The 25179-nt window shown below is 37.2% G+C and overlaps 2 protein-coding genes across 3 annotated transcripts; both read left to right on the top strand.

The window, feature by feature from the left end:
- Positions 1-776: 776 nt before the first annotated feature.
- On the top strand, positions 777-23822 carry LOC108666949 (gastrula zinc finger protein XlCGF57.1-like). 2 transcript variants are annotated; one of them, XM_047881392.1, is made up of 5 exons: positions 777-820; positions 18720-18881; positions 19370-19491; positions 19794-19946; positions 22429-23822. In XM_047881392.1, exons 2-5 carry the CDS (start codon positions 18752-18754, stop codon positions 23464-23466), a joined length of 1443 nt encoding a protein of 480 aa, XP_047737348.1. In that variant the 5' UTR covers positions 777-820; positions 18720-18751; the 3' UTR covers positions 23467-23822. The 2 variants fall into 2 exon arrangements, with proteins under 2 accessions (XP_047737348.1, XP_018009413.1); XM_018153924.2 differs by lacking the exon at positions 777-820 and having other exon boundaries at positions 18085-18881; positions 19794-19931.
- LOC108666948 lies at positions 10052-13585 on the top strand. The gene is made up of 5 exons (XM_047881394.1): positions 10052-10269; positions 10657-10778; positions 11002-11154; positions 11728-11976; positions 13463-13585. Exons 1-5 carry the CDS (start codon positions 10140-10142, stop codon positions 13583-13585), a joined length of 777 nt encoding a protein of 258 aa, XP_047737350.1. The 5' UTR covers positions 10052-10139.
- Positions 23823-25179: the final 1357 nt, after the last annotated feature.

The following is a 25179-nucleotide window of genomic DNA, read 5'->3' as shown; positions in this document are numbered from 1 at the left end:
GCTGTTATTTTAAGTTTAGGAGATATTTTAGGCTCGCTGGATATGGGGACCAGCCGGAAAAGTGTCCAAGGGGTAGATATTTCGCTGTTTCCAGTTAACTCGGTCGTCTGAGATCATTTGAAGAACCTATTTGATTTTGATAGGGACTAATATGATTTGAAATGCTCGAAAAATCAATTGGCACCATAGAAGCACGTCATTCCCAGAAAAAACATCAGCAAACAACATGAAATCTTGAGATCAAAAACCAAGTGCGACAGGCCTATCCAAGCCTATTCTTCAATGCGGAATACACTATACTAAGTACGGTATTAAAAGAATTCAAGTCATCAAGTGCGTGACCAAGTTCTCAAATCCTAGCCCTAGCATTGTGAAAGTGAGCTGTGGATTGAGTACCAGCCTCCAGTGTCACTTCTGGGCAAAATCAGCAAGGTGATCGGGCGATTTAGTAAAGCAAGATTGGAGTAGTGAGTTGCGGATTCAAGTCTGGCTGCTACGAGAACTCGTCGATGTCAAATATTGTCGACAAGCCATATATGAACTGATAAAAGCTAACACCACTTACTGTTGCTAAGCGATAGTAATTTTTTTACTGTATTGACATTCAAAACCACGTTTATTTCAGCAATTAGCTTTGGTATAAGGTATTTAAAAATTTTACGCGAATTATTTTAAAATTTTATGCGAAAGTCAAAATATCAAAATTAAATACATCTTCAGATTTCCGAGCGTGCGGATTGATATTTTATCTGTCTCTTTGTTTACGTCTGCTGGTTCGAGAATTCCTCCCAGAGATTCGGTTGAGGAAGGTTGTTGCAAGGTGAGTGCCTGTTTACGTTTTGGCATATGAGCCTATATTTCCATACACGTGAATTATTAAAATACCAATTACTGCAGCAACCGCTTTCTTCATCGACTTGAGGGAAAAAGTGTGAGGTTTCATGGCCGTGGCCTGTTTTCTGTGTCTATGAGGCAGAAGGTGTGTTACTATGTATGTTATAATTCGGAATATTGCATAATTGCCACATAACATTGACCTCTAGAATTCCAATATGGGCTGAAGCAATCTATAGGCTGAGTCTTATCTGCAATATTATGTAGTTTTTTCCAAATATTTTAGGTTAAAAAGATCTTCTATGGCTAATGAAGAAATAAATGGGGAAAAAATGGACCATTTTTTCCAAAATTTACTGATGATATTAGTTATGGGACTCAGAAACTTGTAAAATTGACTCCAAGTAAGGGTATTTTTTATCTCATTCACTTTCACTGTTGGCTTGTGCTGAATTTTCTAATTTTGAAATTATAAAATTTTTTTTAAATTTTTCTTTTCTTTCCAGCCCCAGGTTAACCATGAGTGACTCTGTGACTGCAGACAAATCACTGTTTATTGATTTAAAATAAAAAATATAAATTATTTGGGTGCAAGAGATGGAATCTCTCACCACTGCCCAATGGCCTATTGCCAAAATATCACTGCATAGCTTCATGTTCATGACATAGTGACAAACCACAGATTTTTTAGAATCAGTTCATTTTTATTTTCCTCATTTACTCATGACTAAAACCAATTTCTTATGCACCATCAAACGGGGTAAAAAGGGATGGGCGGGGTAAATCGGGATGCGCCTCCGACATTTTGTAGAAATGCTATAGCAGCTAAACTAATGAAAATATTGCAAAACTAAAAATAGTGGCGTAAACTTCAACATTTTTACTATCTATTATGTATAAAGCTAGTCAAGAATTCAAACATTTATATCTCTAAAAAATCGCTGAAAAAAAGTGTGAAAAGTGAGATTTTGGAAAAGTACCTCGGCTAAAGTCTGGAGCAAAAAAAAAATATCCACCATATTAAAAAATTTTACTTACATAAAAGTTGCACCCAGGTGTCGGCTTGAAAACGTTATTGACGGAATTTGCCTATCTCATTCCAAAACAAAATGGCAGCCATTTCCGCACAGCAGGGCTACTCGGGACACCCCCCCGGAGTAATTAGGGATACCTTTAAAAATGCATTTACAGTAGAACCTCAGTTAGCAAAGGTTCCAGTTAACAAAAAAAGTTGATTAACAACAAAGAATTTTGATTACATTTACCTCGCTCAGTGAAAAAAAATTCACTTATCGAAAAATTAGTGCATTAACGGTCATCACAAAATTGTACATAGAATGCTATATATAGAATTGTGCACCGGGCATCATAGAATGAAAAGTAATTGACCTAAACTATGATTTATTTCTCCAAAACATATGATGGTTGTTACTAAAACATTATTTTTTGTTTCAGGTATGTTTTTCACGATCTTTTTTGTTATAGTGAAATCACTTGACTCAATTAAAATTTTGTCAATGCTCAATGGCATGTCCATGGATACAGTAATATCACATTAATAATATGGTAATTAATGAATATGGTAATATAATATCAATAAAGGAAAAACAAGTAAAAATCACAGAAAATGTCATTTATTTTACATCTACATCATCTACAATGAAAGAGGAGGACTTCAAAGTATTGTTAGTAATGGATGAGTACACTCTGCATGCTTCAAACGTTTTAAAATTAACTTTTATTGCAAGTGTCCCGGATTAAAATCGGGACGGTTTTATTTTGCGTCTGGCACCTTACAAATAGCATATGGATTTTTTTGAAGCTGCCATTGGATAGCCCTCACAAAGAGCTATAAAATGAGCCTAAACTTGTTTCTGAAATGTTTCATGGTAAGAAGTTATTAACAAAAAACGCTCAAATCCGTCCCTTTTTACCCCGTTTGACGGTATGATAATGCAGTATCCAGGATACTTTACTGGTCTACATATAGGAATAGGACTCAAAAATGAACTTGAGGGAGAGTCTAAAAAACTCTCTGCTTTGCTGCTATGGTTCATGATATAATCAAGTGTGGAAAACATCTACCTTCAGGGCCGCAACTAGAACTTTCCCACCATTACTGGAACCATGAGATTTCTGTCAGATGAATTGCCTTCTACCTAATTGTCAACAAAAGTGCACAATTGGGCTGCGAGATGACAATTGTAATAAAATTTCATCACGCTGGAGCCGCAAGATTTCACAAACAAGTAGAAAATTTACAATCCTGATGATATTGATAGCCAGTCAACCCTAAATGTTTTGTTGAAGATTGCATAGTTGTGGTCATGTCCAGGAAGAAAATATGTCTACCTGGCATGCTGGGACAGAATTTTTTGAGCCGTGGTAGTATGGATATGCCAGCTGTGATTCCATTTCTTTGTGCGGTGAATTCCATATCTTGGACATGAAAAGCCATTTATGAGCCACAAACTTGTTTACAAAATCTGTGAACATGTTCTTTATTTTTACTAATGTATAATGTTTAATGTTCTGGTAAAACTTTAGATTAAGTGCATCCAAAAAAGGGTGTTTTTTTTATTATATGTTTTTTGGGGTGTAGATTAAGAATCTGAAATCCGTTTTTGGCGGTCGGCATCGGAAAACCGATTTTTTCTGATTTTTTATATATTTTCTATAGAAAACGACAATGGGGGACTCGTGGGGAACCAGGGGTTTTAGGGGGAGGGCACGCCCAAGGCTCTAATTCGTCAAAAAATTGGGCAAAAATTGGCTAACCTAACCTAACCTAGCGCAATTTTTGGGTTTTACATAGGTTTACAGTCATTCCCAGATCGATATAGATCATTTCCAGTCAAAAAAAATTTTTCCGATTCTTTTCAATTTTTCGCTGCTTTTGCAGATTTTTTGCCCGATTTTTTTTTTGACGAATTAGAGCCTCGGGCGTGTCCCCCCCCTAAAACCCCTGGTTCCCCACGGGTCCCCCATTGTTGTTTTCTATAGAAAATATATAAAAAATCGGAAAAAAATCCGTACCGCCAAAAACGGATTTCAGATTTTTAGTCTACACCCTAAAAACATATAATTAAAAAAACACCCTTTTGCTTTGGATGCACTTAATCTAAAGCAGTGGTTCACAAAGTGGGCAATATCGCCCCCCTAGGGGCGGTGGAAAGATTTTGGGGGTAAAGAAGAAAAGGGTGATGGGGGGCGATAAAGGGGCGGCAGTCCAAAGTCGAAGTTTGAACGTTTGTTTGACGATTTGAACACTACACAGCTCCTGACTCCCAGCGATTGTTTTTTTTACCACATCTCTTTTTAGCTCATTTTCTCATTTATGGAAAAAATGCACTATTGTGCTCACCATGTCCGTCCATCTGTCTGTCTATCCGTGACTTCACGTTTTCATCAACGAGAAAATGCGCTCTCTGTCACCCACTGCAGTGAGTACTGAGTTATATTTTTTTAACCTCTCCTGGGTTTATGTCTGCGACAAATTAACGGCCAGACTCGCGGCCGGTCACACGGCCAATTTCCAAATTCAATGATCAAGGAATATCTCTCAAACTAATGAACTTAACTTGATGAAACTTGGAACAAGTATTCATTAGGACCTAACGGTAATGTAAAGCTCGTGAAAATTATTTAAAGTTTGCCTTCAATTGTTTTTGCCATAGTTATATGGAAATACGGGCTGCAATTCACAGCGATCAAGGAATTTCTTCCAAACTACTGAACAGATTCAAACAAAATTTTGAATTTACAGTCCTAACTACCGAACGGTGATGTTTAGCTCGTGAAAATTTTTTTGACTGTGCCTTCGTTCGCGAGTGTCATTCGTGATTTATGCAGCAAATACGGGCTTAGATTCGCAGTAATCAAGAAATTTCTTCCAAACTACTGAACAGATTTGAACAAAATTTAGTATTTTAATACCTAACCTCAGCAACGGTGATGTTTAGCTCATTACAATTTTTAGCGCATTTTCTCATTTATAGAAAAAATGCACTATTGTGCTCGCCATGTCCATTTGTCTGTCTGTCTGTCCGTCCATGACCTCAAGTTTTCGTCGATGAGAAAATGCGCTCTCTGTCACTCACTGCAGTGAGTACTGAGTTACATTTTTCGCTTTGCCTTCGTTTGCGAGTTATGCGGCTATACGTAAACAGCTCTTGGTTAAACCAGCCAGTAGAAAAGCCAGTCATTCCTCCTATATCTGTATAACTTGCTAACAAAAGCGAATAAGGAAGTGTGAAATGATGAATGATGGTGAAATGAAAAAAAAAATCTCGCATACGAAGGTAAAATCAAAAAATTTTGTAGAATTTAAAAACACCATTTGGTAGTTAGGAATGTTTATTCAAAATTTTGTTCAAATCTGTTTGGTAGTTTGGAAGAAATTCTTTGATCACTGCGAATTTCGGCTTGTATCGTTAAGTTCTGAAGAATACATGTTCCAAATTTTATTGAGCTGCGCTCATTAGTTTGGGAGATATTACTTGATAATTGAATTAGGAGATTGGTCATGAAACCGGCCTCGAGTCTGGGCCGTAAATTTGCCTGAGACGTGCTAGGTTTCTAGTACTGAAACAGTTACAACAGCTGAAAAACATATTGGTTCACTAAAAGGGGTTTTATTTGTGAAATTCACATATGTGTTTAACCTTTATCTTCTAAAATTGCAGCGTACTAAATTTTATAGAAAGAGGCGCATGATTTTATTTGTGTATGTGGGGGGTGCTAGAAATTCACTAGGGAGCCAAAGGCGACGCCGGCCTGAAAAAGTTTGGGAAACCACTGATCTAAAGTAAAACCAATGTTCTTTACTATGTGTTTTAATCTTTAATCTACCCTAAAAATTTTCAAATGGCAATACTGACATTTGTGTTCACTTAACTCGCTTAAGTGGCAACTGAATATTGAACTGAACTTAAACGCTTAAGTGGCAACTGAACTGACTCGCTTAAGTGGCAACACTTGATAATGCAGGCTGACCGCTCTGACGTGACTGCAGTATGCAACCTTCAAGTAAACCATTTTGGGTTGACATGTTGTTATTGTGTTCTGCAGGATATTTTGGCAAGAGTGTTGAAGTAATGCGGATTGCGCCATTATTGCGGAAGTTGAAAATTTTATGAAACGACTTGTTTGTAAAGTGCAAACAGCAATTTTTTTATCAGACAAAAATACATGACATTGGAGCCAGGAGATTTCATACCTACTGAAATTACCATCAAACGGAGGTAATAAGGGACAGGCAGGGTAAATTGGGACAGTCGTCCCACATTTTGTAGAAATTTTGTAGCAGCTAAACTAATCAAAATATTGTAAAACTAAGTCTGTATTTCTGTCTAGTTATAAATAAAGATTGCTTCTTTTTTCAGTAATTTTTGGATTGTTGAGTTAGAGCTTGTAACTTATTTTTCATGCTTTTCAAATTGTGCATGAGAAATGAATTTATATACATAAATTGGGGTGACTTGGACCATTTTTAGCAACTACATTTTTGTGATGCATATAGTCACATAGTAAATATACAAAATTGAACTGTTCCATCATAAACGTGAGTGCAAGCCTCAAATATTGCAGTGTCGCCTGACACCCGTTGCTACTTGTGCAATGCCTGGTCTGGGCGTCAGGCTGTGTGGTTGCTTCAGAAACCATTGATATCTTATCTGAGATAATGTATAGACTTTTTCAGGTGTCAAAAGTTGAACTTAAACATATCTTTTATAGGTGATTTCCAAAAGATGCATGCAAAAATGTGTTGCGTTTCCTAAATTTCTCTACCAAAATGAGTCAAGGTTTTCAGAAACATCTGAAATTGAATGCAGCTTGCAGGTATGATCATTTCTGTCTCATTAACAGGTGGCTTCTGTCATGATTTTCCAGTTTGGATCTCTCAAGAGTCCAGACCAGACTTGCTGATAAACCTGTCAATGCCATCTGACTCCAGGGTGCAGAAAGTGGGTGAATATTGGAAGATCTTTGGCAATGCATGAGCAGCAAAATTTATGCCTTCAAAAGATCTTGCCGACACATTTGGATTGAAACTATTACATTTTAGATATATGTCAGTCTTGGCAACGGGCAACACTAACTGCAGAACAGGAGGTGCACCAGTGGCTGCACTTTTTACAAATTTCCAATTTTTGGTTGGTCATATGAGACTGCAAAGCACAATCCACAATTTGGTAATTTCTGATCCGAATAAAATTGCAATTATCTACTGCAATGCTTGTTGTGTCAGAGATGCACTCAATAAAGTTGGTTGTATAAGAATTTAAACAAAAAAAAATGTTTGCAACGCTTCTTAAGGGGCCAGAAAGACCACTGGCCACTCTCCATGCCCATTGGTCTCCTTGCAATTTACAACTCACACGTTTTATTTTACCATTGTCATCTCCACACATGTATACCATTCCACACTCATGGTGTGGTGCGACTCTTACATCAAGAGTGTGCAACTTTTACATTGTTATTGTCATATCATCCCCTGGTTGTATTAAAATTCTTATAGGCTGGCCTCTGACTATAGAGATGTGCGCGAGATGAAAGCAATCATATAATGAATTCCCTTCCTCATATCTTCTTTTCTATTGCAACCAAAATAATTTGATAAAAAATAAAGAACATTTTCATTTACTGCATTCTATTATCAACTCCAATCAATTGTCTTTATAAAAATCAGAGTCATAAATTTCTTACCGCAAAATAGATATGCGACTAGGCACTTATATTTCATGTAACTATCCTACTGGAAAGTGTATCTACTATGAATTTATCATTAATATTGGCACTTATCTATTCTGTAATCATTAGAGTTTTACGACTCTGAATATTATAAAGAATGGATTGGAGTTGATAATCAAATTTGCCACTTTAGCAACTTCCATTGACCACTTAGTGCTGGTGTAAATCCAGAAAATTAAAATATTATTGCATTATTTTAACTGCAATACATAAGCAAATAAGAAAAGAGAGAACTGATTATGCAATTGCTTTTATCTTGCACTCATCTCTATAGTCAGAGGCTTGCCTAAGAATTTTAAGGTTTCTGGTACGTTGGATGGATTGGGATGCAGCAAAGCTTGTCCGAAAATCAGTCGCAATGAGTGTAAGTGTTGCAGTGTATGGAGAGTATGGGACATACTATTAAAGTTGTTAGCAGTATTTCTCTATTAAAATTTACCCAGCAATGCATATTGAATATGGCTGGCAACATTTTGGGCTTAAAATTCCTATCTTGACAACGCTGCTTGCAAACTCTTCACCCTGGCCACCTGTAACCTGCAAGGCTGTAACCTAGATTTGAATTTTCCCTCCTACTACTGAACGATTGCAGCTCCATAATAACATTAAGCTAATTTCAGAATCTTACAGCTGTATGATGCTCATCACTTAATAATTATGAGATAATTAATTTGCTCTACTGGGAATTTAGTAGCTCCAAACCTGGCAGAGAAGATCTAGCTTCTGCCTGAAATTTTCAAAAATTGCTGGTGAAAATTTTTGTTATATGAGCAATTTAAAAAATTGCTTGTATAAACATTTCGATTATCTTATTTATAGTATTTTTGAGCCATTTTTTATGGATTTGCAAGTCATGATTCTATTTCTTTCAGCTGTGAATTTCACATCCATGCCATGAGCCATTTATGAGCTGCAAAGTCCTGTGCATGGGTTACCCAATATCTCTAATTGTACCCTAGAAACATCTACAAGTACATTTTTCTTTACTTTAGAGTTACCTGAACACCTGATGATGTATTGTTCACGTTTTTGTTGAAGAATAAATGCAGTTATAATGACAGTCGGACTGACCACAACTATGCAATCTCCAACAAAATGTTCTAGGTTGTGCCATTATGCAAGATATTTTGGCAGGAGCGTTGTACTAAGCACCATGGAAGTTGAAAATATTGCGAAATGATATGCTTGTGAACTGCAATTCCTTCAATCAAACAAAAATACATTACATTAGAGCCATGAGATTTCATATCCACTGAATTTATATGATATTAGAGCCGCAATATTTCAGAAACAGTAGTACTTTTCCCAATTATGTATTGGGAAATATGTTATGTACCCAATACAATTATGTATTGGGAATACCTGTGCAATAAGCACAGGTATTATGCCACAGTCATGGTTAGTTTATGCCAGTTTACCAGAATGGTCTGAAAGAAGCTCAGAAACTAGATATGGATATTCCATGTGAGCTTGCAAAACTATGTATACAAATTTTATTTATTTAGATGTAGGCAGGCATGGAATATATCTAATGATCTCCCATAAACAATAATACAGCAGCTACTTCCCTCACTCCAGATGTGAGTGAGAGCTAAACTTGGAAATTAGGCAGATGCTACTATGAATAAGATAGAAACACATGGCTGTGCAGACAATTTCTCCTCTTCCTATAGCCATTTGCTAATTTAATTTGTAAAAATGAGAAAAAAATTGTTAATTTGTTGCTTTAAGTTTCAAAAATTGCCTGGAAACAATCATTGTCAATGGCAAATTTTAGAAAATTATGCTTGATATTCCAGATTAAAGTGACAATTCAACTGAAAAATTGGGCTAAAGCCACCTGTTAACAATAGACTAGAATGATCATGATCTCAGACAATTTTACCCTTACCTATGTCCCCTGTGCAATTTATCCTTGAAAATTTTAAAAATGGCATGTTTGGCCTGCAGTTTTGGAAAATCATTTGTGCAATGATTGATTATATTGGTGATTTTTGGCCAATTTTCACAATATTCAAAATTAATGTGGGAGTCATTCAAGTTCTAACTAAAAATGATAGGCAAATGATGTACAAATCATGGCATTGTTTTATTAAGATTATTGGATAGAATCTCTAGTATATATATTGAAATTAGGTAGATGATATCCAATTTATCATTCCAAGCACTTGATTTTAATCATTCCATTTGGAAATTATTTAACATCAACCTCGTTCATTTGAAAACAAATTTTGAGTGCAATTCATCTAACTAAAATTACAGTACAAATTTTTTTCCCATTATTAGGGAATGAATGATTTGCTTTGCTTCTATAAAAGAGAACATTTGACACCAAGCATCTTCATTTAAATAAGGATTAAAATCTTCCAACTTCACTCACTTCCACATGCCAGCTCAATTATTTCCCTAGCAATGTTCTAAAGATATAACTGCTGAATGAATTTTTAAAACTTTTGTGTACAGATATACAGCTGTTTTTTATAATTTGTCACAGAATCTGAGGGATTTTGTGTGTATTAGGTGATGGTAATCTGCAGTCATCCCATTCAATCATGTCCCATAAAATATCCAAGTGCCAAGTTTTGCTGCACCAACTCCCTGCAGCTGCCGTGGGGAGGGGCTGGTGTGCCATGCCAAGCCTCGCTCAAGTGTGTGCTGATGCTGGCAGTGTGAAGTGTGAAGGTGAGCCAGGCATTTTGCTCCATCCTGCACTTATAGTTAAAAGGCATGGTTGTATGTAGTAGTTCTGTTCATGGTTGGAAATTGAATCCAAAGTTTTGTAATTTACACATTTTCAGACAAGAATTTCCATATCAAACAATTATTACATTACAATTATTCCATTACAAACAATTATTCCATTGCAAACAATTATTCCATTACAAACAATTATTCCATTACAAACAGTTATTCCATTACAAACAATTTCCATTACATTACAATCAATTATTCCATTACAAAAAATCCATTACATTTACCTATTTAGGAAATAACTAAAAGCTTCCTATGTTGAGGAAACATTTTCCTGAGGAACATTTTTCACCTTACTTCACTGTTTCCTTTTTGCAGTTTTGGATGCTGGGGCTGCCTCCTCAGCCCCTGAAGTTCCAATTGGGAACATCAAGGAGGAGCTGTTGGATGAAATGGAGATTATAAGTGTAAAGGATGAACCATTCAATTATGATGAAAAGGTACATATGTTAGCTGGCATCTGAAAACTTGATTATGATATAATCTTTTGTCAAAAGCAACAAAATTTTGAATAAAAAAATGTAAAATTTGACATATTTTATATATGCATGTATCTTGCAAAACAATGTTTTATACTAACGAACATATGTGCCAAACACAGCAAGATTTTCCAGAAAGATTGTTTTCTTATTAATGGAAATATTTTTTTATCTCTCTTGGCAGGCATGTGAGCCTCCCAGCCCTGGTTGTGGGGACCCGCTAGTCCCTCCTCCCCCGCTGTGTGTGCCCTGCAAGAGGGAAGCGCCAAGTGAGGCTCGTGAGTCTCCCCACGCCCCCCAACAACCCTCAGCCATGGCAGGGGTGACAGAAAAACAGGTGGGGAGGGTTTGCCAAGGAAAAAATCGTTATGTTGTTAGGTCATCTCCTGTGTTGTTGAATTGAATTAAAAATTATTTTGAGTGAACTTTGTATGAAGATCAAGAATATAATTAATGAATCTGTAGATCTCTTTGTTGCTTAATCCATGATTCGTAAAAAATTTTAATATCAAGTTCATAATATTCATGAAAGTTCTCAGTTGAGTTAGTCTTCTTAAAGCCCAGCAGCTCAACAATAAGTTTGTTTCTTTCCTTTTTGAAGACCTTGATATATTCATGCCTAAATTCCTAAGTATTTTTCCTGATGCGTGCCCAAGGGTAGGTAGAGAGAAGAAATATTTATGCTAGGCAAGACCCTCAGAATATTCAGGCTAGGCATGACCCTCAAAATATATATGCTAGGCAAGACCATCAGAATATTTATGGCATCGTTCCTCATATTGAGTCTGCATTCACCAGGACAATATTTACTGAAAAAATATCATGACCACATTTTTCCCATTTTTGAAAGTTAGTTTTCTATGCCTGCAGTCATTAGCTTGTAATCTAGTTTTTTAGTGGGTTTGGTCAGCCATGTGCTCCTTGGAAGGATGTTCCCAGTGAGGCTGTCATGGGCATCAGTGCATCAGGAGTGTGGGGTGTTGGCGTGCATATTTTGTATGGTTTGTCTCTGCAGCAGCGGCTGGTGGCGGTGGCCACGTCTCTGCAGCAGCGGCTGGTGGCGGTGGCCACGTTTCTGCATCATCCAGCTCCAAGCATCTCTCCCAGCAGCTGCAGCGACATATTCCTGATAAACATGCACGCAAGAGAACCTTTCACTGTGCTAATTGCGAATATGTTTGTCTTTTTAGGCACAATTTAAGTCGGCATATTCTTTATAAACATTCAGCAGAAAAACCTTTCACCTGCTCTGAGTGCTCATATACTTGCGTCACAAGAACAGATCTAAAGAAACATATTCTTTCCAAGCATACAGCAGAGAAACCTCTTTCCTGCTCTGAGTGCTCATATACTTGCGTCCAAAAATTAGATCTAAGTAGACATATTCTTAATAAACATTCAGCCGAGAAACCTTTCACCTGCTCTGAATGCTCATATTCCTGCGTCACGCAACGAAATCTAAGTAGGCATTTTCTTTATAAACATTCAACAGAGAAACCTTTTACCTGCTCTGAATGCTCATATGCTTGTGTCACACAAGAAGATCTACGTCGACATATTCTTTCCAAGCATACAACAGTGAAACCTTTTTGCTGCTCTGAATGCTCATATGCTTGTGTCACACAAAAAGATCTACGTCGACATATTCTTTTCAAGCATACAACGGTGAAACCTTTTACCTGCTCTGAATGCTCATATGCTTGTGTCACAAGAACATATCTAAAGCGACATATATTTTCCAAGCATTCAGCTGAGAAGCCTTATGGCTGTTCTCAGTGTGAATATTCTTGCGTCGATCGTCGCTATCTCGATCGACATATTCTCCGTATGCATTCTCGAGCAAAACCTCACCCAATGGAGTGAAAGTGAAGTGAAATTCTTGATTAATTTACGATATAAACGAGTGAACCTCCGTTGCTAGATGCTGTTCCCGGTGCCCCAGGCTCAATTATCTTGTTGATATTGGCACGGTGCTGTCAGGTGTCAATCAGGCGTCTCATTCTATTCATTATAATTGAGACGTAATATTCACTAGACGTGATATAGATTGATGTAAAAGTGCTAGACATGAGTCAGCATGGGCACCATCACGCGAAAGATCACGCGATCAAGCCCTCAGTAGTGGGCGGAAGCCGTGATTCTATAAAAAGGCTGGGAACCTTAGTAAGGCCCCCGCAGAAGCTGACAAGCACACCCCCCGCGATGTAACTCGCTGTAGAGTTACATCGAATCAAATCACTCTTGCCTTACCACCCCGTATCAAGATAAGTTCTCTAGACATATGGTGTTTTGCTTATCCCTCACGAACTTAGACACGAATCCCCGTTCTCAGGTTTAGGTAGAAACATAAAAAGTCTGAATGTGCATATACAATGATCCGGGACATTACCCACAGCTGGATATTTTCATTGCATAATTAACCAACTGCTTGCTAGAAACCACGAGACAATTTATAAAATATTAAGAAGTTTGATGTGTAAAAATTTGAACTTGTTCTTGAATGTTTACATGAAAATTGTCATTGCATAGAAATACCTCTTTTCAATGCATATAATGTGCTTCTTACTATTTTCTCGCGACTTTTCAGTGTTTTCAGTATTTTTGGACAATAAGTATCAGAGTATGGACATTGAGATTTAATTCAGACGTATTATTGGCTAGATGCTGAAGAGATGAACGGAGACGCCGAATTTGCATCAGCAAAATCGCACGAGCAAGACCGCCCCATGACGCTCATCCAGGGTACAGCATGCAAGGCTTTAGCTTAGGGTCAGGATTGCTGCATACAAGGCTTTAGCTTATGGGAAGGATTTCTGCATACAAGGCTTTAGCTTATGGGAAGGATTTGTTACTCTGCCCACCAAGTGTGGGAGCGACGTGGTGGCCCTCGGGCGCGGTTCATGGGAATATCCAGCCTGGCATCAATAGTTGCAGCTGCTGCCGTGGTGGTTGCCGTCTTTTGTCCATCCAGGCTTGACCCTTTTTGTGATATTGAGTTGAAGGCTAACGTTTTTTTGTAACTTTTATATATTATCGCATCTATTTTGTTTTCTGAAGTTCATTTCAACGTAATCCGATTTCTCTGCTGTCACTTTCAGGGTTCAAATAACTGATGATATTTTAGTTAAGTTCCTGTTTTATTTTCCACGCATATCTCGTGTGTGTGGAACGCTGACCAGGTGGAGGCTGAAGTAAAAAGCATTGATTTCATATTGACTTTTTTCTCCTCATATCTTTTCAAGGTGGCGACCCTCATGAAACTTGTTTAAATGCACAGTGTACAATTATAGTTATTCTGAATAGAGATGGTTGAAATTTAAAGTATTTTGCCTTTGTTATTTGTTTACTTTGCTATTTCTTATTGAACAGATTGTTTCAAAAGGCTAGGAGAAGTTTGTTTTGACTTGGCTATTGTCAATAGGACGTCATAACATAACCTGAACTGGCTCCACTTAACCTATCCTAACTTAATCTTTAGGAAAATCAATTCTCATCAAATACGTTGCCGATTAGAAAATTTAGACTATGCTCCAGGTGGCGATGACGAATTGACTTAGTTTCATGATAGGCACTTGCATAAAACGTGGGCTTGAGTCCGACGATGAGTTCAGCGAAATGAAGAATCTGTGTTACTACAAGGATTCTTTTGACACGTACCATATTATGTTGCGTTATGAATTTTGTGCAACTTCAATGGGCAACGTAGCCCAGTGCAGTGATTACAGTTCAGAGTACCGAGATTTGAGCAATGGATGCGAGTTTGAACCAAGCTTCTCGTTACAGTAATGGTCATAATATGCTAGTCGGCCGTGTGGCAGATAACAGCAAATTTTTAGCACTGAATTGTGGGTTTAAAATCACAGTAAGCCTTAAACATTCTGTAATGTAGAGAATCAGCGATGAGCAAGATTTGGCCTCGTCAATGCTGACAATAATATTTGTAGAAATGCTTTAAAAATGGAATGGACATGATTATGAGCGTTTTGATGTGCTGGAATTCAGGAGTATTTGTTCTTATAGAGTCCATAGTAATGACATGTAATGCATTAGCGACTTGCCGGCGCCTTATGCCTATTCCTCACTAAATTGTTCTGTTAAGAACAGTCTGAATTATGACATCTATTATGAAATACAAGCAAAAAATCTGCTTTCAAGAATGGATTTTGATCATGTAGTAATTATGAACATAGAATCACACAATAATGCACCATACATAGTACCTATGTTGAATCTTTGATATTCACTCAGAAGCTGCTCCGTTTCATATAAAAAATCCGGAATCTACATTTTCCGCGCCGTATGACAGATGTATTTTTCGCCGCATGTTGAAGTTGAACTCACGGGAGCGCTGCCGTAGCCCAAAAATTTAACTCTTAAATCAGCCCAAAAGCCAATGCCAACCCTCTACATGCAATAGAAATAGTCAGTCTAATACCTATGCAGCTGTTCTTACTTGCCTCATCTCGCCACACCAGCTTGAAACAAGCAATGCCTCATCCCACAAACTGATACTACATAGTACATGTGTTGAATCTTTGATATTTACTCAGAAGATGCTCCGTTTCATAATTCATATAAAAAATCCGGAATCTCTATATTTTCCGCACCGTATGACAGATTTATTTTTCGCCGCATGTTGAAGTTGAACTCACCGTCGCTCTCAAAGTACTGCTACCCCGTCCGGACGTGAGGCAAGTGGTGAAGAATCAAGTACCTGTAATGAAGTCTGTGCTTCATCGGGGTTCGTTTCATTCGGAGACTTAATACATTTAGGAACACCAACAATTTAATACAATTTAATGGAACAAAGCAAGAAGCAAAATTTACATTAAGAGTTAACACCATACATCTAACTATCTGGCACATTAGCTACTCGGTCTACCGATTTGTTGGTGTTGCTGTTTTTAGGGTAAAATTATAGATTTGGGGTAACACCTGCACAGGACTTTGTAAATGAATTTGCGGCTCATAAATGGCTCCTCTTGGTCAACGATGGCCAAAATATGGAATTCACGGCTCCAAAAATGGAATCATGGCTTGCAAATCCATAAAACAGTGGCTCAAAAAATCCAGTTGCAGTTAAGGGAGTAAATATTTTCCTCGTTAGCCTGCACAGGCTGTTAGGATCATAGAATGCGACCGAGATTGGAAATTTCCTACTCAATGCTGAAATATTGTGGTTCCAAAGTGGCATATTCTAAATAATATTAAAATCTTACATCTTTATAATGCATTTTAGTTTACAATTATATAGAAGAAAATTCATCTACTCGGAATTTTGCTGCTCCAAAAATGGTAGAAAAGCTCTTAATAGCAATTTGTGATATTGAGCAGAAATTTTAAAAAATTTGCAAGTAAAAGCTATTAATTTATGGGCATTTTTGAAAAATTGCTTGCAAAATTGGGCAAATTTGAATATTTATCATAGAATAAATTAGATTAGAGTCACAGAAACACAGAAATGGGTGACATTGAGTGCAAGCAGTCATTTTTGTCTCATTGATAGGAGTCTTCTGCCCAATTTTTTTATAATGGTCTAATAGTGGCTCAAAGTATAGATATACATAGTACATGCCAACTTGTAATATGATGGATACAAATTGTATCTATTTTATTGCAGGCAGGTGTGAAATATATCTACTGGCCTCCCATAAATGTGAATACAGGAGCAACCTCCCTTACTCAAAATGTGAGTGAGTGCCAAACTGGAAAATTTGGCAGAAGCTACCTGTAAATAAGACAAAAACATGTGCACACAGGCAATTATACCATCAAACGGGGTAATAATGGACGGTTTTGAGCGTTTTTCCTTAATAACTTCTAACCATGAAACATTTCACAAACGAGTTTGGGCTCATTTGAAAAGTATTTGCAAGGGCTATCGTATGGCATCTTGGCAAAAATTCCATAAGCTATTCATAAGTTGCCAGATGCAAAATAAAAGCCTCCTGAACTAACCCTGAGAATGGGGTAATAAGGGACATTTAAAATAAAACTCGATTTTAAAACGTTTGAAGCATGCAAAGTGTGCTTATACATTACTAACAGTACTCTGAAGTCTTCCTCTTCCTTTGTAGATGATGTACCTACATGTAGAATAAATGACATTTTCAGTGATTATTACTTGGTGCCCCATATATTTTTTTACTTGGTGTCTCTTATTACCCTGTCATGCATGTCCCTTATTACCCCACAATTCTTTCCTGGGATGAGATACTCTTAATTCAGTCAATCACATTTTTAAGCCAACACCTGTGTGCAACTTTTATGTAAGTAAAATTTTTTAATAGGGAGAATATTTTTTTTTGCTATAGACCTTAGCAGAGGTACTTTTCCAAAATCTCACTTTTGACACTTTTTTTCAAGGATTTTTAGAGGTAGTAAATGTATGATTTCTCAACTTTCTTTATGCTACATAGATAGAAAAAATGTTTAACTTTATGCCACTATTTTCTGTTTTGCAATATATTGATTATTTTAGCTGCTACAACATTTCTACAAAATGTCAGAGGACTGTCCCATATTACCCCACCTGTTCCTTATTACCCCTCCTGTCCCTTATTACCCCACCTGTCCCTTATTACCCCGTTTGATGGTACCTTTTCTTGTAGCCCCTTCCTAATTGAACCTTTTCGCCAAAAAGCATAAAAATATGCAGAAATTTGAATTTTTAGAGCCTCTATGGGGCAGTATTGATAACTATAAGATAAATTTACTCATGTGGAATTTCAAAATTTTGCACAATATTGTAGTAAATTGCAGATAAAATTTCCATGAAAAGCAGGCACTATGCAAAAAGAAATTTAAATTATATTGCTTTGTACATTCAATTTCAAAGACAAATTATAGAGCAGCCATATGATTTAATGTATCTGGCTACTTTAAATTCTTGAAGTTTTTATTGATTCTTTTTCCATCTTTTCAAAAAAATGTGGAAAAAGCATTAATTTCACTGTTTGAGTCAAAACATTCATTTTAATTCTTGTATTTTAATTCTTGGGCATGAAAGAGGGTGAAGGTGTTTGGAGGCAAGACAACAAAGCCTCACACACACCCAAGGGGACAAGCTAGGCTATTTGGAAGGAGCTTATAAGTGACTATATGTGGTAACTTGCCTGATAAAGGGTTAATTAAAAGATAATATTAAATATAAGATGAAAAATTATTGTTTTGCTAGTAGTTCTTGAAAATCACTTGTGAAATGATTGCTGTTACCTGCAGTTTTTGGAAAATATTCCGCAAATTAGAAATTGTAGTGAGAGTTAGTCATAACTAAGAAAATGGGTTGGTTACAGTTCAGTGTACCAGGATTGTGGCAGTGAGGTTTGGGTTTAATCCCAGCTCTGTATGACAGTTTCTGGTTAAAATCAGCAAGGAAGCTTGGCTGTTAAGCGCAGCAGAATTAGAGCAGTGAGTTACATGTTTGAGACCACAGCAGGCTGTGAATCTTCTGCAATGTTGAGAATCGGTGGCAGATCTAATAGCCAAATCAATGTTGAAACTGCTCCTATTATAACTAATGATATGCAAACTAGGGCATGGCTTGATAAAATTTGTAGATAGAATCTTTAGACAGCAACCTCATTCAGTTAAAAGCAAATATTGAGCGCAATACATCGAACCCAACAAAAAGTACAGGACAAAAATTTTTCATTGTTTTTAAGGAATGACTGAGTTTAAATTTACTTATCCTCTATAAAATAGAGCATTTGACAACCATTTCAAGAAGGGTTCAAACTTCACCCATTTAAACTTACGCAGCAAAGGGCTTGTCAGCTAATGGATTTCCCTGGGGAGGTTTTAAAATTGTAACTGCTTAATGAATTTTTTGTGCAGATGTATTTATATATACAGATTTTCTCAATAATGTGTCACATAGCCTGAATATTTTATTTTTATCAGTTATTACACATCTACAATCATCACATACTATCATGGCAAGCAATGCATTCAAGTGCCGGGTTTTGCTGCACCAACTCCCTGCAGCTGCCGTGGGGAGGGGCTGGTGTGCCATGCCAAGCCTCGCTCAAGTGTGTGCTGATGCTGGCAGTGTGAAGTGTGAAGGTGAGCCTGGCATTTTGCTCCATCCTGCACTTATAGTTAATTGGCATGGTTGTATGTAGTAGTGCTGTCTTTGATCATAAATAGATAACAGGTGTTATGTATTTGTTGATTGTTAACAGATGTCATGGTCAATTTAATGCAGAAAATGAGAATAAATATAATAATATGAAGAAGAAAGCCTTCCATCAAGCCTCTTCCATAAAAAATAACCTGCTTTTAGCTGTAGAAATTTTTCATGTGTGGACACATTTTTAATTGATACTATCAGCAATAAGTAACTTCTAATTACCTGACTGTAGATGAATTAGATAATATTTGGAATTTACAGGTTCTCGGACAAACAGGCTAAGGATAGAAAGAAATTTCCATTATAATCTTACAACGCAACAACTAACCTATTTGGAAAATGAATAATGATTTTCTATGTGGATGAAACATTTTATTCTCAGGAACATTTTCAACATTGCTTCACTATTTACTTTGTGCAGCTTTGGATGCTAGTTCTGCCTCCTCAGCCCCTGAAGTTCCAATTGTGTATGTCAAGGAGGAGTTAGTGGAAGCCATGGAGCCAGTTCATGTGAAGGAGGAGTCATTCAATTATGATGAAGAGGTACATGTGTTAGCTTAGATGGCAACTGAAAATCTGAATTTATTCAATTCTTCTGTAGAATTTAACAATGGATTGGTTGAAAGAATGTGTATATTTAAGTTATATTGTTTATTGAAAAAAAAATGTATCAACCAAAATGAATCTTCAAAAAGTTTTTAACAAGTTATACTGATAGGTGAGGAAAACACACAAAATGAGTAGCCTTGAAATTAATGTACCAATTCTCCACTAATGTTTTGTCAAGATTTCCAAGATTGATGGTTTCTTATGAGCTCCAAAATTATTTTTACCTGTCTTGGCAGACACATGAACCTCCCAGCCCTGGTTGTGGGGATCCGCCAGTCCCCCCTCCCCCGCTGTGTGTGCCCTGCAAGAGGGAAGCGCCAAGTGAGGCTCATGAGGCTCCCCACGCCCCTCAACATTCCTCGTTGATTGATGGGGTAACAAAATTTGTGGTTGGTAGTGTTGGTCTAGAGGAAAACATTTATATATTCCCTGGTTGTTGAATTGACTATTACATTGTGTATGAAGATAAGGTGAATGATTAATCAATGAATTCTTGGGTTTTTTCCCAATCAATTCTTGAATCCTAATAAAATTTAATTGCAAGGTGTAAGTCATGAAAATGTTTTATTTTGAGTGAAAGCATTTAGAAGCCCATCAGCTCCAGCTTGTTATGTGCATGCTTAAAGTTCTAAGTAATTTTTTCTGATGCTTGCCCTTGTGTAGGTGATAATACTGAATTTTCTGATAACCTCTGAATACCGCTGGGAATTCATTATATTGAGCAATCATTCAACAAGACAGCATGGATAGAAAAAATAGGAAGATCCGCTTCTGCTTTTTACTCAATTTCTGAGCCAGTGATGCAATTGTTGCCACAAAATCTCTTTTGTTTAAAAAATAATTTTTCTCGGCCTGCAGTCTTTAGCATATAATATAATTTGTTAGTGGGTTTGGTCAGCCAAGTGCTCCTTGGAAGGATTTTCCCAGTGAGGCTGTCATGGGCATCAGTGCATCAGGAGTGTGGGGTGCTGGCGTGCATATTTTGTATGGTTATTTGTTCTGTACACTTCATTCCTGTTAATATTTTATAATATTTTTTTCTCGCTACTTATTTCTTTATTGTTTTTTAAATTTTCTTATCGGTTTTGTGTAATTATTTTATTTATTATTTCTGTAGATGCTGATGGCAAAATGGTTTTCTGAAATTTTTTTCAGGAATTGCTTAACCCCCCCTGCAAGCATAGGAACATGCAGAAATTCAAATTTGTGGAGCTTTACTAGAAATTATAGAGAATTATCAGATCAATTTACTTGTACTGTTAGATGACAGTACTCATACAATTTAGATGTCTCGCATTGCGGGTGAGGTACTCCGTGTTACCTACTTTGAATTTGGTTTGGCAACAACCCTTCTTTCTATTAAATTAAAAGGCAAATGAAAAACTGGTGTCTTATATTATAAATTGAAATGAAAATACAGTGCCAATGATTAACAATAGAATAATTAATTATTGAGTGGTCATAACACAGTGTAATGAGTGGATGAGTTTAATTGCGGTCAGGAGTTATGAGTTGTGAACTGGTGATTAGGGATAGGGAGCATGGACAGGGTTTTCAGTTATTCCATAATTGGTGAACTGAGAAATAAATAATACAAAAATCAATAACCTGTCCAACTAGATAATAATACTAAGCCTGAAGGGAAATTGAGTGTTAAACTGATGCAGTAAATCCTTAAAATAAATTCTTAATTGATGGCAAGCTGGTTGCGTGCAGCAAGCACGAAATATGAAAAACAAAACAGACAAACATTATAATATTTGGAGTGAAATTGGTAAAACATTTGCAAAGATAAGCTAAAACCAGAACCAGGATAAACCTCTCAAATAATTGGTAAAAGTTGTGAAGTTTTTAAGATAAATACATGAAATCAAAGCATTCATGAATAAATTGCAAGCAAAAGACAGTTGAAATAAGAATTGCAATAAACATTGGATGATAAGTGAAGCACTAACAAAGTTAATCATCCAGATTACCATGTAGCAAAATTATGGGACAGCCACAAAACATCTTTGCAATAAAAAGGATCACACCTAATTAAACTCACCAACAACTTGTGGCAGTTCCACTTAACGACTCGTTGATTTAGGGATCAGCAATTGCACTTGCTTAGTCTCTCACTTACTTTCACAATAATAAGCAAAGTTGCCATAAATAAATAAATTTACAGGCTGAAAAGAACAGAAAGAAAGCATACATTCAACAATAATTAACATGAAAACATTAATTCAACAATAATTTGTATATAGAGAGCAGATGATTGGGTGAAAAATATGGGTAGATGCCTCCTGGCAACAGTATGAATTTGTAGAAATTTTCAATAATATTGGAGAAATTGCCAACAAAAATTTCATAAAAAGTGGTCACTACACCAAAAGAAATTGAAATTTTCTTATTATATTCAATCTATTGCAATGGGAAATAATCAAGCTGCAATTTGATTTAATTGCCTCTAGCTACTTTTAATTAAACAAATTGATATTGCTTCTTCAGATTTTTTGCAAAAATGCGTAAGGACATCAATTTCATTGTCCGAGTCAAAACTTTAATTTATATGCTCATGTTTGAATTCCTAGGCATGGCAGGGGTGAAGATGTATGATTGGAGATTGTCATAGGCGTAATAACGTAGCATCACACATAAACTAGGGGACAAGCTGGGCTTTTGGTAACTTGCCCACAAAATGCTTAATGTTCATTCATTTTACTTTAAATTTTTTTTTTGTAAATTGCAATTTACAAAATAAATTACAATTTTAGAATGAATTAAGACTTTACCAAAAAGTTTTTGCCTCAAAAATTTTGTGCTTAGAAATAACCAGTTGATTGCTGCTGTTATTTGGGTTGAAGTGACGTGTCTTGGTGTGAGCAGCCCAGCAGCGGCAAGTTGTCCACGGCTGGGAAAGCTGCTGGCGATTTCCACGTCTCTGCAGCAGCGGCTGGTGGCGGTGGCCACGTCTCTGCAGCAGCGGCTGGTGGCGGTGGCCACGTCTCTGCAGCAGCGGCTTGTGGTGGTGGCCACGTCTCTGCAGCAGCGGCTGGTGGCGGTGGCCACGTCTCTGCATCATCCAGCCCCAAGCAGCTCGCCCAGATGCTGCAGCAACATATTCCTGATAAACATGCACGCAAGAGAACCTATCAATGTGCTGATTGTGAATATGTTGGTCTTTTTAAGTGTAATTTAAGTAGGCATATTCTTTCCAAGCATACAACAGAGAAACCTTTTTCCTGCTCTGAGTGCTCACATACTTGCGTCACAAAATTAGATCTAAGTAGACATATTCTTCATAAACATTCAGCAGAGAAACCTTTCACCTGCTCTGAGTGCTCATATACTTGCGTCACAAAATTAGATCTAAGTAGACATATTCTTTATAAACATTCAGCACAGAAACCTATTACCTGCTCTGGATGCTCATATGCTTGTGTCACACGATCAGATCTGAAGAAACATATTCTTTTCAAGCATTCAGTCGAGAAACCTTTCACCTGCTCTGAATGCTCATATTCCTGCGTCACACAACAAAATCTAAGAAGTCATATTCTTTATAAACATTCAGCAGGGAAATCTTTTACCTGCTCTGAATGCTCATATGCTTGCGTCACACGAACAGAGCTAAAGCGACATATTCTTTCCAAGCATTCAGCTGAGAAGCCTTTTTGCTGCTCCGAGTGCTCATATGCCTGTGTCACACAACGAAATCTAAGTAGTCATATTCTTTATAAACATTCAGCAAAGAAACCTTTTAAATGTTCTGAATGCTCATATGCTTGCGTCACACGATCAAATCTAAATCGACACTGTCTCTCCAAGCATTCAGCTGAGAAGCCTTTTGCCTGTTCCCAGTGCGAATATTCGTGCGTCGATCGTCGCGATCTCGATCGGCATATTCTCCGTATGCATTCTTGATCAAAAACTCACCCAATGGAGTGAAATTCTTGATTAATTTACGATATAAACTTGTGAACCTCCGTTGCTAGGTGCTGTTCCCGGTGCCCCGGGCTGAATTTTCTTGTTGATATTGGCATGGTGCTGCCCGGTGTCAATCAGGCGTCTCATTCTATTCATTATAATTGAGACGTAATATTCACTAGACGTGATATAGATTGATGTAAAAGTACTAGACTTAGTCAGCATGGGCACCATCACGTGAAAGATCACGCGATCAAGCCCTCAGTAGTGGGCGGAAGACGTACTTCTATAAAAGGGCTGGGAACCTTAGTAAGTCCCCCGCAGATGCTGACAAGTACACCCGCCGCGATGTAACTCGCGNTTCTGTTGCCCCGCATGCGTCGATGTCGAGTGACACAAACTTATGTGGGCTCAACGGGACAGGGAAAAGTTGACGTGCTTTTTCTCCCGTTTATTTCATATACTTGAGTGGCGTAAGCTGGAAATAAGATTTAATATTAGTTAATAGGTCGAGATAGACACACATGAAACTTAAACTAGGCAGGGGCTGGACTCTCATTGATTAGACTTGAGTAATAAACGTTGTAGATGAGCGTTCTTAATTGATTACTCGATAACAAGATTGCAACTGGAATGACACGAATTGTTTATGTTAGCATGGTTGCGGTATTTCATTTGTTACTTACACGAGGTGGTTTGGCAGGCAAGAAGAAGAGACTATTGCTGGCGTTTTCTCGCTTATGCTAGCGTTTGCCAACGCTGGGTTGGGCTTTGAAATTGATTACTAAGTATGACAGTGCCAACGCTGGGTTGGGCTTCGTTTACGATTAGTGCCAACGGCTGCGGTTGGGCTTGGCCTTCGATTACGATACCTGAAATCATGAGGTTGGAGGTTAAGTTAAGATGACAATATCTTAAAGTTACCTGAAATGCTTCAAATTAAGAGAGATGTAATGAATCACATGTCGGCACTCGCCAGTAAGGTTCGATGAGGCTGTAAGCGGAGAACGAAGTAGTATCCCTTCAAACTTTCTATGAGATTGTGTCGAAGAAAACGGAACGGCGTCTTTGCTACATGGTTAAGTAACATTCAAATAGCCACAACAGCAAAAGTGAGGCAAATGGCCTACCAAATATTAAGTCAGTACATCCAGTTATGCGACAAATATTTCCTTTTCAAAATAATTACTCATAGACGAATTCATACTAGAAAATAGATATCAACTATGATATTAGAGCCTATGAGCAGTTGTTCGTGACGATGGTCGCCAACAATGTCTAGACGCAGCGTTACTTACAGTAACGCTTATAATATTCACTCAATGACATGAACATGGAATCACAAATTCTGGAATCATACACATTAACGAACGATAGAGAAATATATAAGCCTAATGAGCTATAGCCACATATTAAGGGTAACACCGGGAGGGCTCGCGAAGCAACACACTACTCGCTCGAGCTCTGGACACGCACTGACGCTGTTAGTAATACGCACTGACTCTTGAGGGCTCGCTGCGTTCATTTACCACTTTGTGGTAACTTCGTTGATCTTTGCGATATTTTCCACGCACTTGTGGAGTGTACGCCGGGATGAGTGAAGATTTTAAGTAAGAATAGATGAGGATAGGAAAATTTAGTGCGTTGAATCTTACAAGTGACGAACGACGTCACAGTTCTTTTGACGCGTACCATATTATGTTGTGTTTT

Source organism: Hyalella azteca, unplaced genomic scaffold (assembly GCF_000764305.2).
Source record: "Hyalella azteca isolate HAZT.00-mixed unplaced genomic scaffold, Hazt_2.0.2 contig7808, whole genome shotgun sequence".
Classification (NCBI taxonomy): domain Eukaryota; kingdom Metazoa; phylum Arthropoda; class Malacostraca; order Amphipoda; family Hyalellidae; genus Hyalella; species Hyalella azteca.
The sequence above is the reverse complement of the archived record's forward strand: the minus strand, read 5'-3'. Positions and strand labels throughout refer to the sequence as shown.